Here is a 15773-nt window from a genome sequence, read left to right on the forward strand (position 1 = left end):
CTCCAGTGAAGACAAAAGTAGCACTGTGGATGGCTTGCTTTTATGCTGCCTGAATCTAGCTTCTGAAAACCTGTTTAAGCCAGCTAACTAATTAACCAATTGCAAGCAGAGCCTGGATGAGCCATGTTTTAAAGCTGGACTAAAACTCACCTTCCGGGGTCGAGTTCTGGTCATAAACCAGCTGATTGCTGCCATGCTGTGGTACCGGCTGGTCACTTTGAACCCTCCCCCGGACTTTGTCACAAAAATCCAGAGAATACTCGTCGAATCTTCTGGGACAAAAGACTGCACTGGGTCGCTGCTGAGGTTCTGAGTCTCCCGCTTAGGGAGGGCGGTCAGGTGCTGGTGTGCATTCACACCCAGGTGGCGAAATTCCGCCTTCAAGCCCTGCAGTGATACCTTTACGTTGAACCCCCCTCCGAGATGGTTGCCCTAGCGACGTATTTCTTCCGCCACGTTCACGGCCTGAATTATGACATACAGCTCCTGTTTATAGAGCTGAGGGGCCTTCCTGGTTCCTTGCAGGCATTGCCTGTCTTTTACCAGGACCTGATCAAAGTCTGGAACATGGTCGCCTCACGACGCAGCTCTCCTCCGTCAGGAGTAGCGGCTATTGTCAGGAATCCGCCCCTCTGTCCCTTTCAGTGGCTGGCAGAGAGGAGGGCTGTGGATGCTGGGGTGACCAGGATCGGGGACGTGCTGGTTGGTGGAGGAGTGGGCTGGATGATTCCCGCAGGAGTTGGCGCGTCGTGCATCCGTGGCCATCCGTCTCGCGGCAGATGTCATTCAAGACCTTAGGACGATCGTGCTCGCCCCCGACATTATACTGGGCCTTGAGGTGGCGCAGGTACATGGTGGTCTTCCGTCTGAGCATTCCCCTGTTCAGGCGGAATTCCACATTGGCCCCAAGCCCCGAACCCTTCCTCGGATGCCGGTGCCCCGCAATATGAGTCGCCTTGGGGAAATGCCCTCTGTGTCCTTTAGCACGGCACAGAGGAGTTTCCTGTATGGGCTGCTGCTGCACATCTTTCACTTCCTTGCCCTCGCCCGCTGCCCGGACACGCCCTAGCAGGCCTTGTTGCCGTCTGGTGGCGGAGGTCCCCATTGGGAGGCCCTCTACGGAGGTGTCCTCCCGCTTTCCATCGGGGACCTGGGGTGGAGGGTGTTGCACGCAGCAGTCCCCTATAATCGTAGGATGTGTTGGTTCACGGACTCCCAGGACACCTGCCCTTTTTGCGGTCTTGTGGAGTCCATGAACCACGTCTATATTAATTGTTGTAGGCTGCACTCCCTGTTCAGTTATTTAAAAAACCTTTTATTAATGTTTTGTTTGCACTTCAGTCCCACGCTCCTGATCTACAGACACCCAGTGCAGAGTGGGGCCGGGAAGGAGGAGGACCTCCTTGTGAACCTGCTCCTGGGCTTGGCCAAATTAGCCATTAGCAGGTCCAGGCAGCGGGTGATCGAGGGGGTCGTCCCACCCGACTGTTTGCCCCTCTTCCACGGCTACATTTGCGGCCAGGTGTCCCTGGAGAGGGAGCACGCGGTGTCTGCTGGCACTGTCGAGGCCTTCCATGCTCAGTGGGCACCGTGGGGTCTGGGATGCTTTATCGACCCCCTTAATCACATTTTGATTTGATGTTTGTAAGTTTTCTTTAAACTTTGTCTTTGGTTTTACAGCTAACTTAACTTAGGAGCTGTGTTTACTTTATCCTTCATTTTGTTAATTTGGTTTATTTGGTTGGCTTTAAAAGAGTTAAAACTCACCTTCTCCCAATCTAAAGAGCAACTTTTAGTTAATTGCTTAATTAAACAAAGATTAGAATGTAGATAGAAATTAACCCTTAAATTTGATTAGCCCTTAAAACTCCCTCACTTACCAATCTCCAGCTGAAGCATTCAAATCAGCACTCCAGTGCAGAGACATCAAGTGGAACATTAAGTAGAATCCTGTCCAACCAACAAATACATTTTTTTTATTAATTCATGGGATGTGGGCTTCGCTGGCTGGGCCAGCATTTATTGCCCATCCCTAATTGTCCTTGAGAAGGTGGTGGTGAGCTGCCTTCTTGAACCACTGCAGTCCATGTGGTGTAGGTATACCCACAGTGCTGTTAGGAAAGGAGTACCAGGATTTTGGCCCAGAGACAGAGAAGGAACGGTGATATATTTCCAAATCAGGATGGTGAGTGGCTTGGTGGGGAACTTCCAGGTGGTGATGCTCCCATGTGTCTGCTGCCCTTGTCCTTCTAGACTGTAGCAGTTGTTGGTTTGGAGCCTTGGTGAGTTCCTGCAGTACATCTTGTTGATGGTACATACTGTTGCCAATGTTCATTCGTAGTGGGTGGAGAGAGTGAATGTTTGTGGATGGAATGCTAATCAAGTGGGCTGCTTTGTCCTGGATGGTGTCAAGCTTATTGAGTGTTGTTGGAGCTGCACTCATCCAGGCAAGTGGACAGTATTCTATCATACTCCTGACTTGTGCCATGTAAATGGTGGACAGGTTTTGGGGAGTCAGGAGGTACATTACTCGCTACAAGATTCCTAGTCTTTGACCTGCTCTTGTAACCACAGTATTTATATGACCATTCCAGTTTAGCTTACGGTAAGTGGTAACCCCCAGGATGTTGATAGTGGGTGATTCAGTGATGGTAATGCCATTGAATGCCAAGGGGCAATGGCTAGTTTCTCTCTTGTTGGAGATGGTCATTGTCTGGCACTTGTGTGGCATGAATGTTACTTGCCACTTGTCAGCCTAAGCCTGGATATTGTCCAGGCTTTGCTGCATTTGGGCATGGACTGCTTCAGTACCTGAGGAGTCATGAATGGTGCTGAACATAGTGCAATCATCAGCGAACATCTCCACTTCTGACCTCATGATGGAAGGAATATCATTGATGAAGTAGCTGAAGATGATTGGGCCTAAGACACTACTGGTTGACCTAAGGTACCTTGACTGACAAAGTCTGCAACTCTCTGTACCTGTGGGAATCCAGCCATTACAGCGAATGTGAAAGCCTCTGATTCTATCTGTCCTCATCAGTAGCAAAATGGACATCAGTGGCAGACTTGGCAAACAAACATCAGTCTCCTGGGAGGTGCACTTGTGGGCAGTTGATTGCAAGGTTCTGGGCATGTCCCCAGCTGATCACTGGACAGAGCCAGAGGTAAAGAAACTCAAGGGTGTGGTGACCTTGTTAGGTACTGGCAATGCGTGTCCACCTGTTCTTCTTGGCAAGAGATCTTGTTCCAAGAGGTTGTAGATTTCAGCAATAATGTGCTGCAAAAGTCTAAGCCTCCTAAGACACTGTTGCTATGTCATGTTGAGTAACCTGATCCTCTGCCTATATTCCACGTGTTGAAGGTATCACCTCCTTCAAGCTGGAGCTCTGTGTTCATCTCCTCTGTCCCTTGGAGCAGCACATGGCTAAGGAGAAGACAGCCATGCTGTTTTTGGTGTTGTTCCTGTTGCTCCTGGTGCTGTTGGTTTTGCTGCTCTTCCTGTTACTTATACAAGCTTAATGCAGCGATCCATAAGCTGTTCCCAAGCTGCAGTGAAGGCTGACACCAAGGAAGTCAGATGAAGGTGAATAAAGTCCAAAATAACAGAGATAAAAACAAAAAACTACTGCGGATGCTGGAAATCCAAAACAAAAACAGAATTACCTGGAAAAACTCAGCAGGTCTGGCAGCATCGGTGGAGAAGAAAAGAGTTGACGTTTCGAGTCCTCATGACCCTTCGGCAGAACTGAGTAAAGTTAGGAGAGGGGTGAAATATAAGCAATGAAGGTGAACAAGGCAGAAGAGACAGACGGAAACCCTGTTGGAGAGCAGAGCAATACTTCTTCAAGGTAGGCATTTCTTGAAGAGGAGTGGCAGTCAATTAAATACAGAGATAAAAACAAAAAACTACTGCGGATGCTGGAAATCCAAAACAAAAACAGAATTACCTGGAAAAACTCAGCAGGTCTGGCAGCATTTTACAGCCTTCCAGGCTGAATATTGAATTTAACAACTTTAGATCTTAAGCTCCCTCCCCATCCCCACCCCCTTCCCGTTTCTTCCCCCTCCCTTTTGTTTTTTCTAATAAATTATATAGATTTTTCTTTTCCCACCTATTTCCATTATTTTTAAATCTATAACTGTAATACCCTGTCGTCAGTCTTTCCACCCCACCCCCACTAGAGCTGTACCTTGAGTGTCCTGCCATCCATTCTTAATTAGCACATTTTCTTAGATAACATCACCACCTTTAACACCCCTTTGTTCCTTTTGTCTGTGACATCTTTTGATTATCTGCTCCTATCACTGCTTGCTTGTCCCTACAACCACACCCCCCCCCAACTTCTCTCCCCCCCCCCCCCAACCTTAAACCAGCTTATATTTCACCCCTCTCCTAACTTTACTCAGTTCTGCCGAAGGGTCATGAGGACTCGAAACGTCAACTCTTTTCTTCTCCGCCGATGCTGCCAGACCTGCTGAGTTTTTCCAGGTAATTCTGTTTTTGTCCAAAATAACAGAACTGGCTTTCAAAATTTTGGAAATTACCTGTAAAACTTGGGATATCTGTGCGCTGGTTATTAAAGCCACAATACTGGGTTAAAGTCAGGATTAATTGTCACTCAACATATTTAAATTACAGGCCCAACATCTCCATTGGGGTTTCCCACTGTCTCCGAATGCATTCTGGTAAACACTGGACATGAACAGGATTGTTTGTGGTACACCTTTAAGTGGGTGTGGTTATATTTTCTGTATACATTACTAGAGGGGAAATGATGCAATATATCATGTGATTAAGCTACCCACTCAGACATGTGTACAAGCTATCCAACTGTGTAATACTGCTACCAACGTCTCAGATCTTTAATAAATGTATTTTTGTGTTATGTGTGGTTGGCGTTATGTGATGTTTATCTATTAAGTAAGCACTGGTGGAAAAAAAAATATGGGGGTGGCAAGGAAATTAACCCCACACCCATGCCCAAACCCACCTTGCCAGTTAAAATCCTGTCCAAAACTCTGGAGTGGGACCAGAATCCATGAGCTTTTGACTTTTGAGGCCAGCGTGCTAGCACAAGTCAAGGGCTGGACTAGGAAATAATATAATTTCCAAGCGTCAACAAAAATATGAAAGACTGACCACTTCATTTGTCTCAGATTGCCGAAGGTCCAACCATAGAATTAGTTTTATTTAGATTTCTTCTGGACATCCTTTAATTCTACTTAATCTTGATCTGCTTCCCAGTATTTACGGCTGATGGAACAAAGGGGAATTATGAAGGAGTAAGCAACTTATAGTTGACGAAACAAAGAGATTTATGAAAGTGCAATCTAAATTGGTAACTTGAAAGTTTTCATTGACGTGTTTGCTTAACGTGAAGCTTGGGGCGCCTCAGTACCTGGCATGACCTGGCCGAGAGGCGGAGACTAAGCGGCTCTTAGAATAGAGGAAATCCAGTCAGTTTCAGTTCAGGAAGAGCAGTAGTACCTTCAGCAAAATGGCGCTTTTAAAGAGTTTGCTTTCTACGGGATACCGTTGTCACGGCGTTTACCGTCAGGTAAATTTATCCCACCTTTATATTCAATAAAATATTGAGCATAAAGAAAGTCTATTCCTGCCCGGGCGCCGGAACAACACAGTCCTCAGTCAGTACATTCCGATCCCGATGCACATCCTGGGTTTGGGACCACTCTGTGGATAGTGAGATTCTAATTCCGGGTTTGGAGTGGAGGTGTAGCCTTGGCTGTACAAACTCTGGTTTGAGCACCACTGAATGGTCTGCTCCTGTTACGATGTTCCCAGGTAATAAAAATAGAAAGTGCTGGGAAAACTCAGCAGGCCTGGGGGCATCCATGGAGAGAGAAAAACACGCATGGCTGTGTCACAATGTGACTCTTCAGTTAAATAGAATTGTTTTCCTTCCAGCAGAGATGGTTAAAGGGACAATGAATAGACGTGTTCAATATCATGAAGGGTTTTGATAGATAAGGAGAAACTGTTTCCAATGGCACAATGGATGCTACCCATTTAAGATTTAAGAAAATTGGCAGAAGAACCGGAGCAGAATATGATCTGGGATGCGCTGCCTGAAAGGGTTGTGAAAGCAGTCGATCGTGACTTTCAAAAGCAAATTGAATAAACCCTTGAAATATGGGGAGAGAGCAGGGCGGTGGGAGTAAATGGATAGCTGTTTCATTGAGCTGGCAGAGCAACAATGGGTCAATGGGCTCTTTTTTTTATTCATTCATGGGATGTGGGCATCGCTGGCTAGGCCAACATTTATTGCCCATCCCTAATTACCCTTGAAAAAGCAGTGGTGAGCTGCCTTCTTGAACCACTGCAGTCCTTGTGGTGTCGGTACATCCACAGTGCTGTTAGGGAGGGAGTTCCAGGATTTTGACCCAGTGAAGGAATGGTGATATATTCCCAAGTCAGGATGGTGAGTGGCTTGGTGGGGAATGTCCAGGCGGTGGTTTTCCCATGGGTCTGCTGCCCTTGTCTTTCTAGATGGTAGTGGTCGTGGGTTTGGAAGGTGCTGCCTAAGGAGCCTTGGTGAATTCCTGCAGTGCATCTTGTAGATGCTACACACTGCTGCCATTGTGCATTGGTGGTGGAGGGAGTGAATGTTTGCGGGCTGCTTTGTCTGGTTGGTGTCAAGCTTCTTGAGTATTGTTGGAGCTGCACTCATCCAGGCAAGTGGGGAGTATTCCATCACACTCCTGACTTGTGCCTTGTAGATGATGAACAGACTTTGTGGAGTCAAGAGGTGAGTTACTGCAGTATTCCTTGCCTGTGACCTGTTGTAGCCACAGTATTTATATGGCTAGTTCAGTTCAGTTTCTGGTCAATGGTAACCCCCAGGATGTTGCTAGTGGGGGATTCAGCAATGATAATGCCATTGAATGTCAAGGGGCAATGGCTAGATTCTCTCTTGTTGGAGATGGTCATTGCTTGGCACTGGTGTGATGTGAATGTTACTTGTCACTTATCAGCCCAAGCCTGGCTATTATCTAGGTCTTGCTGCATTTGAACATGGACTGCTTCAATACCTGAGGAGTCGTGACTAGGGCTGAACATTGTGCAATCGTCAGTGAATATCCCCACTTCTGACCTTATGGTGGAAGGAAGGTCGTTGATGAAGCAGCTGGAGAAGGTTGGGCCTAGGACACTGTGCTGTATCCTATGATTCTAAAGCAGGAAATTAGCTTGCAATGTACACATTTAGTTATTTGAGGATGAAATTGTTTCTCCTAGATAGTTGTTGAAGAAAAGACTAATGCAATTTGTAATGGAATTGGATCATTATTTGAAAAGGATTTGTGGAAGGAGCTGTGAAGTTGGAATGGAGCAGATTGTTTCAGTTGAGAGTTAGATCAGACATCATAGGCCAAATAGCTTCAAGTTGTGTTGTAATTTCTATATTCCTTCAATCGCATCTTTAAAAAAAGCTATCTCTATTGCAAGGGAGTTTACCCATTAGAGTATGTTTGGCTTCATTTGATGGCTCCGTTAATTAGCATGAGCTACTGAGCTCTTGGTCTAAGCTGATCAAAAACCTATATTTATATATAGCCTTTAATATAAAAAAATAAGGCATTTAAAGAAATTACTAGATGGAGAACTGTTGCTGGAGAATTAAGTGAGGTGATAACTATCTTAGTTGAAGAGGTAGGCTTTGAAAAGGACTTTTAAAGATGTAGAGAGGTTTACAGAGGGGTAATTGGCAAAATAGATAAAGAGTAGATCTGTTGTAGTTGAAAGCCCTGCCACCAACAAGGGGAAATAACAATATAGATACAGGAGTACATCATTCAGGCCCTTGAGCCTCTTCTACCGTGTGATGAAACCATGATTGATCTGTATCTTAACCCCATCCCACCTGGCTTGGCTCCATATCGCTTTATAACCTTTTCTAATAAAAATCTATTACTCCCAGATTTAAAATTAATAACTGAACCGCTGCTTTTTGTGAGGGAGTTCCACAATTCTAACATGCTTTATCTGAAAAAAATGTTTCCCTCTTCTCTCCTAAATGGCCTGGCTCTTATTTTAAAGTTATGTCCTCTTTTCCTAGATTCTCAATATTTTTTTGATTGAAGATGGGTGACCTTATCCTCACTTGCCTTGAAATCCATCTGCCACAATGTTATTCACTCATTTAGTCTTATTAATGGCTCTTTGTAATTTATGCTTCCATCTGCACTACGTGCAATACCATTAATCTTTATGTCATCAGCAAATGGATGCAAGGCTCCCTGTGTGCTATCGAAATCAGTCATAAATATAGTGAATAGTGAGGCCCCAGTACAGATCTTTGCCAGGCACCACTTCCATGCAATTCGAGTGCACACCCATTATCCCAACTCTGTCTGCTGCAGCCCAACACACCACCTAGCCAGATCAATAGTTTACCTTCAATTCCATGAGCTTTAGTTTTAGCTAAGTTTCTTATGTGGCACCTTATTGAGTGTCTTCTGGTGGTCCATATAAACAACATCTATAGATATTCCCCTTTCTAAACTTTAATTGCTTGTTTTTTCTTTTGCAATCAGGTTTGTTGGGCATTACCTGCCCTTTACAAATCCATGTTGGATTTCTCTATTCAGCTCAAGTTCCTTTAAATGGTCAATCATTCTGTCTTCAATTATAAATTCCAATAATTTCCTGACGACAGATGTTAGACTAATAGATTTTTAATTCCATGGTTTCTTTCACCTTCTTTAACATTTTCTTTGACACATTTCCTTGATATAAAATCACATTTTTTCATGTGAACCTAACCCCCCACCCCCTACACCTGTTAATGCAGCTTTTTACTGAAGTGTTTAACCAGTTGATAGCAGCTTTGTTTCACTGCTGGATAGTGAGGTTTAAAATGGATTTCTGTTATCCAAAGCTAGGATTCAAACCTTGGTTCCCTGCTTCATAATTCAATCTATTGCTGTACACCACTTCATTCACTGACAGTTTGGACACAGGAATTCTGAAGATATAATAATTCTTCAAGATACATTGTCACAAGGGTGCTTAGAGTAATTGACTGGAGCTACTGTACAGGCCATCTATCGTCCACATCTAAGGTGAGAAATGGTGTACTGGAGCACAGTTTTATCATAGCAAGTTTCTTAATTTCTTTCTAATATTCAAATATTATGCAGTGTTTGATCCAGTTCAGACAGAAGAACACTACCTCTCCAATCCAGATCAAAGGATTGGATCATCTTGTTCTGACAGTAAAGAGCATTGAAGATACTGTGGCATTCTACTCTCAAACTTTAGGGATGGAAGTTGTCACTTTCAAGGTAAAATCACACTTCATGGTCACTTGGTTTCTTTTCTTTCTGTCTGTGCAAGTATTAGACTCTCAACAAGTCTTGATTTTTTTAATAAGGTCCAATAGATCCAGAATTGAAAACATTTTCCAAATTTAGGGGGGCTCTTCCACCAGTTGTCTCTCACGATCTTGGAAATGTTTCGCATGCTAGGTGATTCTTTGCTACAATCTTGGCTATGCAGGGTGGGTGGATGGACAGCATAGCTTGGCTTAAGGGGTATGATGGGCCAGAGGGGGTGAGTAGGGGAAATGAGGTGGCATAGGTGGGGCATGGGGAATGTGTGGGGGTTGAGGGGCCATGAGGGATGAGGGCTGCAGGGCCTTTCTATTTTTATTTTAACTGGGATGAAGTCCCACACCACCCAGGTGGCCTTTTAAACAGCCCGCATCCTCGGAGCGCCTCCGACCTCTTTCCTGGATCGGCCGGCCCAACTACAGCCTGCGCCCGTGCCCTGCCAATGAAGACCCTGCCTTTGAGGGCACTTTCTCCCAAGGCAGGTGGGGCAAACTGCGAAGTTTTCTGACTTCTGCTACCCACCTGCATTCCCCCCTCCCCTCCCACCTCCACCCCCACCGCCCCCCCCCCCCCCTCCCCCCCCCCCCCATGCCCCCAGTGATGAAAATCCAGGCCTTAGTATTTTCCTCCGTAAACACAGACACAAAAAAACTCCCAGAAATACCAAAGAACTGAGAATAAGGCACTGAAAGTATTTTGTATTAGTAAAAAAGTAGTACTGGAGAATTAATGGGATTGAAAATTGATAAATCCCCTGAACCTGATGATCTACACCCCAGAGTATTGAAACAGGTGGATGTAGAGATAGCGGATGCATTGGTGATCCTCTTCCAAAATTCTATAGATTTTGGAATGGTTCCTGCAGGTTGGATGGTAGCAAATGTAGCCCCACTATTTAAGAAAGGGGAGAGAGAGAAAATGGGAACGACAGAGCTGTTAGACTGACATCAGTAGCAGGGAAAAATGCTGGAATCTATTATAAAGGGTGTGATAACTCAACACTTAGGAAATAGTAGGATTGGGCAGAAACAACATAGGTTTATGAAAAGGAAATCATGTTTGACAAACCTATTAGAGTTTTTTGAGGATGTAACTAGTAGAATAGATAAGGGGGAACCAGAGGATGTGGTGCATTGGGATTTTCAGAAAGCTTCCAATAAGGTTCCACTCGAGGTTTGTAAGCAAAATTAGAACACATGGGATTGAGGATAATATACTGGCATGGATTGAAAATTGGTTAATGAACAGAAACGGGCAGAATTTTGCCGTCGGCGAGCAAGGGGCGGGGCCTGCTCGCCGACGCGGGATGATGTCGGGCAGAACCCCCGATGTCATCCTGCCCCATTTAAATTTTCAGGAAGGCGGGGGCACAGCAAAATCAGCTGCAGCCCCGCCAACCTGTCAATGGTCAATTGAGGCCATTGACAGGATCAATTATACAATTAAAGGACCTGCCCGTCCAACCTTAAGGTTGGCGGGCAGGCCAGGAGCCCCGGCGGGCAATAGAAAAACATGAAACCTTACCCACTAGACTTATTATGTAAATTATGAACATGTCCCATCTCATGTGACATTGTCACATGAGGGGGACATGTTAGGGAATTTTTTTTTTTCTATTTTTCATATTTTTAGAAGTGTCAGCGATCTCCCTGAACAGCACTTTGCCTCAGGGAGATGTGCGCTATTTCGTGCGCATGCGTGAAAGAGCGCACTCTTGCTTTTGGGGAATCCTCCTCCGTTTGCACAGGAATCACATAGCGCTTCCCACCAGAAGTCACGCTGGGTGGGCCTTAATTGGCCAGCCCGCGTAAAATGGCGGCGGGGCCCGCTTCTCCGGCGGGGATCAGCTCCACGCCCACTGGAGGTTGGGCCGGGCCCGCCCATTCTGCCCATGGAGTAGGAATAAATGGGCCATTTTCAGCTTGGCAGGCTGTGACTAGTGGGGTACTGTAAGGATCAGTGTTTGGGCCCCAGCTATTCACAATCTGTATCAATCATTTGGATGTGGGGACCAAATGTAATACTTCCAAGTTTGCTGATGACACAAAACTAGATGAGAACGTGTGTTATGAGGAGGGTGCAAAGATGCTTCCAGAAGATTTAGACAGGCTAAGCGAGTGGGCAAAAAAGGGCAGATGGAATATAATGTGGAAAAACGTGAAGTTTCTCACTTTGGTGAGAAAAACAGAAATGCAGAGTATTTCTTAAACGGTGAGAAATTGAGAAGTGTTGGTAACCAAAAGGACCTGGGTGTCCTTGTTCATGAGTCACTGAAAGCTAACAAACAGGTGCAGCAAGCAATTAGGAAGGCAAATGGTATGTTGGCCTTTGTTGTAAGAGGATACGAGTACTGGAGTAAAGAAGTCTTGCTGCAATTGTACAGAACCTTGGTGAGACCGCACTTGGAATATTGTGTACAGTTTTGCTCTCCTTGCCAAAGGAAGTATATACTTGCCCTAGAGAGAGTGCAACAAAGGTTCACCAGACTGAAACCTGGGATGGTGGCATTGTCCTATGAGGAGAGATTGAGGAGACTGGGAATGTACTCTCTAGAGTTCAGAAGAATGAGAGGTGATCTCATTGAAACATACAAAATTCTTACAGGGCTCAACAGGGTGAATGCAGGAAGGATGTTTCCCCTGTTTGGGAAGTCTAGAACCAGGGAACAGAGTCTCAATAAGGGGAAGGCCATTTAGGACTGAGATGAGGAGGAATTTCTTCATTCAGAGGATGGTGAATCTTTGGCATTCTCTATCCCAGAGGGCTGTGGAAGATCAGTCAATGAGTGTGTTCAACACTGAGATCACTACATTTCTAGGTATTAAAAATATCAAGGGATATAGGGATAGTGCTGGAAAATGGTCTTGAGTTAGATGATCATGATCTAGTTGAATAGTGGAGCAGGCTCGAGGGGCTGAATGGCCTACTCCTGCTCCTATTTCCTACGTTCCTATGTGCTTATGCCTCTGGAGTAGAACTTGAACCCATGAGAGGCAAGAGTGCTATCGTTGAGCCAAGGCGGACACCTTGTGCTGTGAGAAAAAAAGGAAAATGTTTTTTCAAGAATGCTGGTCAATATGTTTTTATGGTAATGAATCTCTTAAAACAGGGCAACCGCAAAGCACTCTCCTTTGGGAATCAGAAATTCAATCTGCATGAAGTCGGGAGGGAATTTGAGCCAAAAGCACACAAACCTACAGCAGGATCCATAGATCTGTGTTTGATTACAAAAACACCAGTCAGTAAAGTGATTGAACATCTTAAGGTTAGTCAAACAGTATTTTATTTGTGTGCAAAGGAAACTTAAAAGTTTTGAGATAGGAGAGCCTGATTAGAGCATCTCTCAGACATTTTGAGTAAAGTTTTAAATAATCACAAGTACAGAGAAGGTTTTTGGGATAAGGTTCCCTTTACCATAAAATCCATGCATCAGCTCAAGAGCTTGAGTTCTTGAATGTGATGTTTTGGTGGACACTATGGAGATTTTAAAAGTGTAAGCCAAACAACAAAGGTTTTGTTTTTAAGTTAGAAGTCTTTTCTTTTTGTTTATGTATGCCCTGTATGAACTAGCATCATTAGTTAGTAATAAATTTTCAGTAAATTGTCATTAGTGGGAAAACAAACATCAGAAATAAAGCTATAACCCTAACCTATTTGAAGTATTGTGCTGATTTCATTTGGTGTGTTGGAAACCCTAATCGGAGGAATAACCAGTAAAAAGTTCACCATTTTACTGTCAATGTGGACATGTTGCAAGATCTTTCATTATAACTGTCATATAGCAATGAAATGTTTCAAAGACCCAGTGCAAGCAGGTATCCTACCTAATATTATTCCTGATATGAAATTTTGCTGTGGAAAACATGATTTAATTTTATGATTTTTCTGGCATATGAAGATGAAATGCTTCAGTAGTTGTAGTTGTACAGGAGTCATAGAGTTTTACAGCATGGAAAGATGCCCTTCGGCCCTTCATGGACTCTGCCGTGCTTCCGCTATTCTCGCTTCTACTCATCATGTATCAAATTGAATATGAATTTACAGGCAGTGAGATATGAATTTACTTAATGAGCAACTTAGATAATGAAGATTTTCTGTTTGTCATTGTTCTATTGTGCTTTCTTGTAGATGACAATGACTCCCAGTGGTTCTTGATATTTTGTATACAGGTCTGTGGCATTCACATTGAAGCAGGTCCTATTGAGCGAACTGGTGCAGTGGGTCCTATCACTTCAGTCTACTTCAGAGATCCAGACAATAATCTGATCGAAGTTTCCAATTACAATTCTGACCAATAATGAACACATCAGCAAGCAGAGACCAAACCTATATGAGAATGAAAACCACAAAGATGAGCTGATCTAACTGTTAATTGTACATTTAACAAAATGAGTATGATACTAGTGTCACGCACAATTTTAAGGTGTTACCTTTGTCTGTGATCATTTATATTTGTATATGTAAGTGTGTTTTTTTACCCTCAGAGTGATTAAGTCAGTTTGGAATAACCCATCAAGCAAGCCTTTTGTCCTTTTTAAAAAAGAGGTTAGTTTATTTTTTACACCTGTGCCCTGTAGGTTACTAAAGTAAACTATGCCTCACTCACTCTCTCACACACACCAAGACCTGGTATAGATGAAGATAACAATACTTATAAAAATGTAATAGTGCTCAGGCTGTGTTTCAATGCAGGCCTGTTATTTTGTAATCACGTTGTTATATTGTCTGAAGTGAAGGAAATTGCAGAGATGTCTCAGCAGTTGCAATGGCTCCCATAGTTGATCTGCAGGAGATTGGTTTTCTCAAGTAGACTTGGGCCTGAATTTTTCAGGCGGTGGGCGGGCTCGGCGTAAGATGTGAGCGGTAGTGCTCAGCGCTACCTGTGCAGGTGGGGGAGGAGGAGAGAGAGTCGGGGCCAGCGCTTTTATGCACATGTGCGCGAAAGAACGCTTCAATCTCCCTGAGGCACAGAGCTACTTCAGGGAGATTGAATCTACTGAAAATATTAAATACATGTAGTAAAAATTTACTTAAACATGTCCCCTCATGCGACTGTGTCACATGAGATGGGACATGTTTTTATATGTAGGAAATTTTTTAAATTAAATTAACATAAGCTTTAGGAAACCTCATCCTGCTCATGGATGAGGTTTCCTAAAAAACGTGAAGGCCGCTTGGCCTTTTTGCCGACAACCTTAAGGTCGGACGGGCAGCATTAACAATTAGCTTAATTGCTTCCTTAATGGCCTTAATAGGCTGTTTACATATCGGCGGGCACGGAGCCGACTCTGGCGCGTGCCCGTCGAACGAAACATTGCGATACAGCGCGATGACGTTGGGACGCATGCCCAATGTCATCGCACCTCATTTTACACGTTGGCGTGTTGGGCCCACACCCGCATGGTGACTGAAAAATCCTGCCCTTGAAGATAGAACCAGATAGTGGGGAGAGAGGAGGTTCTTTATTTCTCTTTAAAGGAACCGGGGAACCGTGACCCTGTCACAAATGTCATGTCACCTTCTACATAAGGCATTATGATCATTATGATTACAGCCTGAATCCTCCTCCCGCCTGCTGTGGTGGCTTTTCGTCAGAACCATCAAAGTCAATGGCATCTATTTGCATTGGCTGTGCATTCGTTGAACTCCGAATGTCTTTCATGTCTGAGAATGCATCTTTTTTGTCTCCTTGTGAGATTAGAGAAAAATAGTTGAAATTTGTAAGAGAAGGTAACTCCCTCAGAGTCCATTTTGAATCAGTCCCTTTTTTAAAAAAAGGTAACCTTTAAAATACAGCTTTCATGACTTATAGTACTGTCATAACAATAATATAAACATTACAGTACTGTAGCACAGGAAAGGGAGCTGAGCACATTGAAACATATGGCAGAGTTTTCCATTCTGGGGACTACACGGGGTGGCAGTCAGGAAGGTCAGCCCGTTGGACAGCGGGGCAGGTGAACATAAGCAATCTACCACTTTTCAGCTCATTAATTATGCATCAGCAATGAGCTTGGCAAATTTTGTGGCAGGGCAGACAGGAGGTTGCCTGCCTGCCATTACCTCATGGGTTGAAGGTCCTCACACCATATTTAAAGGGCACCCAAATAGACATTCACTCACTGCAGGACAGGAGCTCCACACTACTCCTCCAGAGTCCTTACTGTTCGTACTGGAGAAACTTGCAGATGTGAGGAACCACATCTCTGGACATATGAAGGTGTCTCTGGCATTGCCTCTCGCTCATCTCTAGATAAGAGCACCGCCGGCGAAACACCGCCGGCGAGACATCCTGTTGCCTCAATTATTAGGGTGCCCTTTAGTCACTCAGTTGTGCTGACCTTGAACTCCATCCACCCGAAAAGACCCTCCTCCAACCTTGAGGATTCACACGTCCAGAGCAACTGTGTTTTCAAGAA

The 15773-nt window shown here is 44.4% G+C and overlaps 1 protein-coding gene across 1 annotated transcript; it reads left to right on the forward strand.

Annotated features, from left to right (window-relative positions):
- Nucleotides 1–5456: 5456 nt before the first annotated feature.
- Nucleotides 5457–14393, forward strand: glod5 (glyoxalase domain containing 5). The gene is made up of 4 exons (XM_078546239.1): nucleotides 5457–5561; nucleotides 9163–9306; nucleotides 12464–12619; nucleotides 13524–14393. Exons 1-4 carry the CDS (start codon nucleotides 5502–5504, stop codon nucleotides 13650–13652), a joined length of 489 nt encoding a protein of 162 aa, XP_078402365.1. The 5' UTR covers nucleotides 5457–5501; the 3' UTR covers nucleotides 13653–14393.
- The last annotated feature ends 1380 nt before the right edge of the window (nucleotides 14394–15773 follow it).

This window comes from Cetorhinus maximus, chromosome 8 (assembly GCF_964194155.1).
Source record: "Cetorhinus maximus chromosome 8, sCetMax3.hap1.1, whole genome shotgun sequence".
Classification (NCBI taxonomy): domain Eukaryota; kingdom Metazoa; phylum Chordata; class Chondrichthyes; order Lamniformes; family Cetorhinidae; genus Cetorhinus; species Cetorhinus maximus.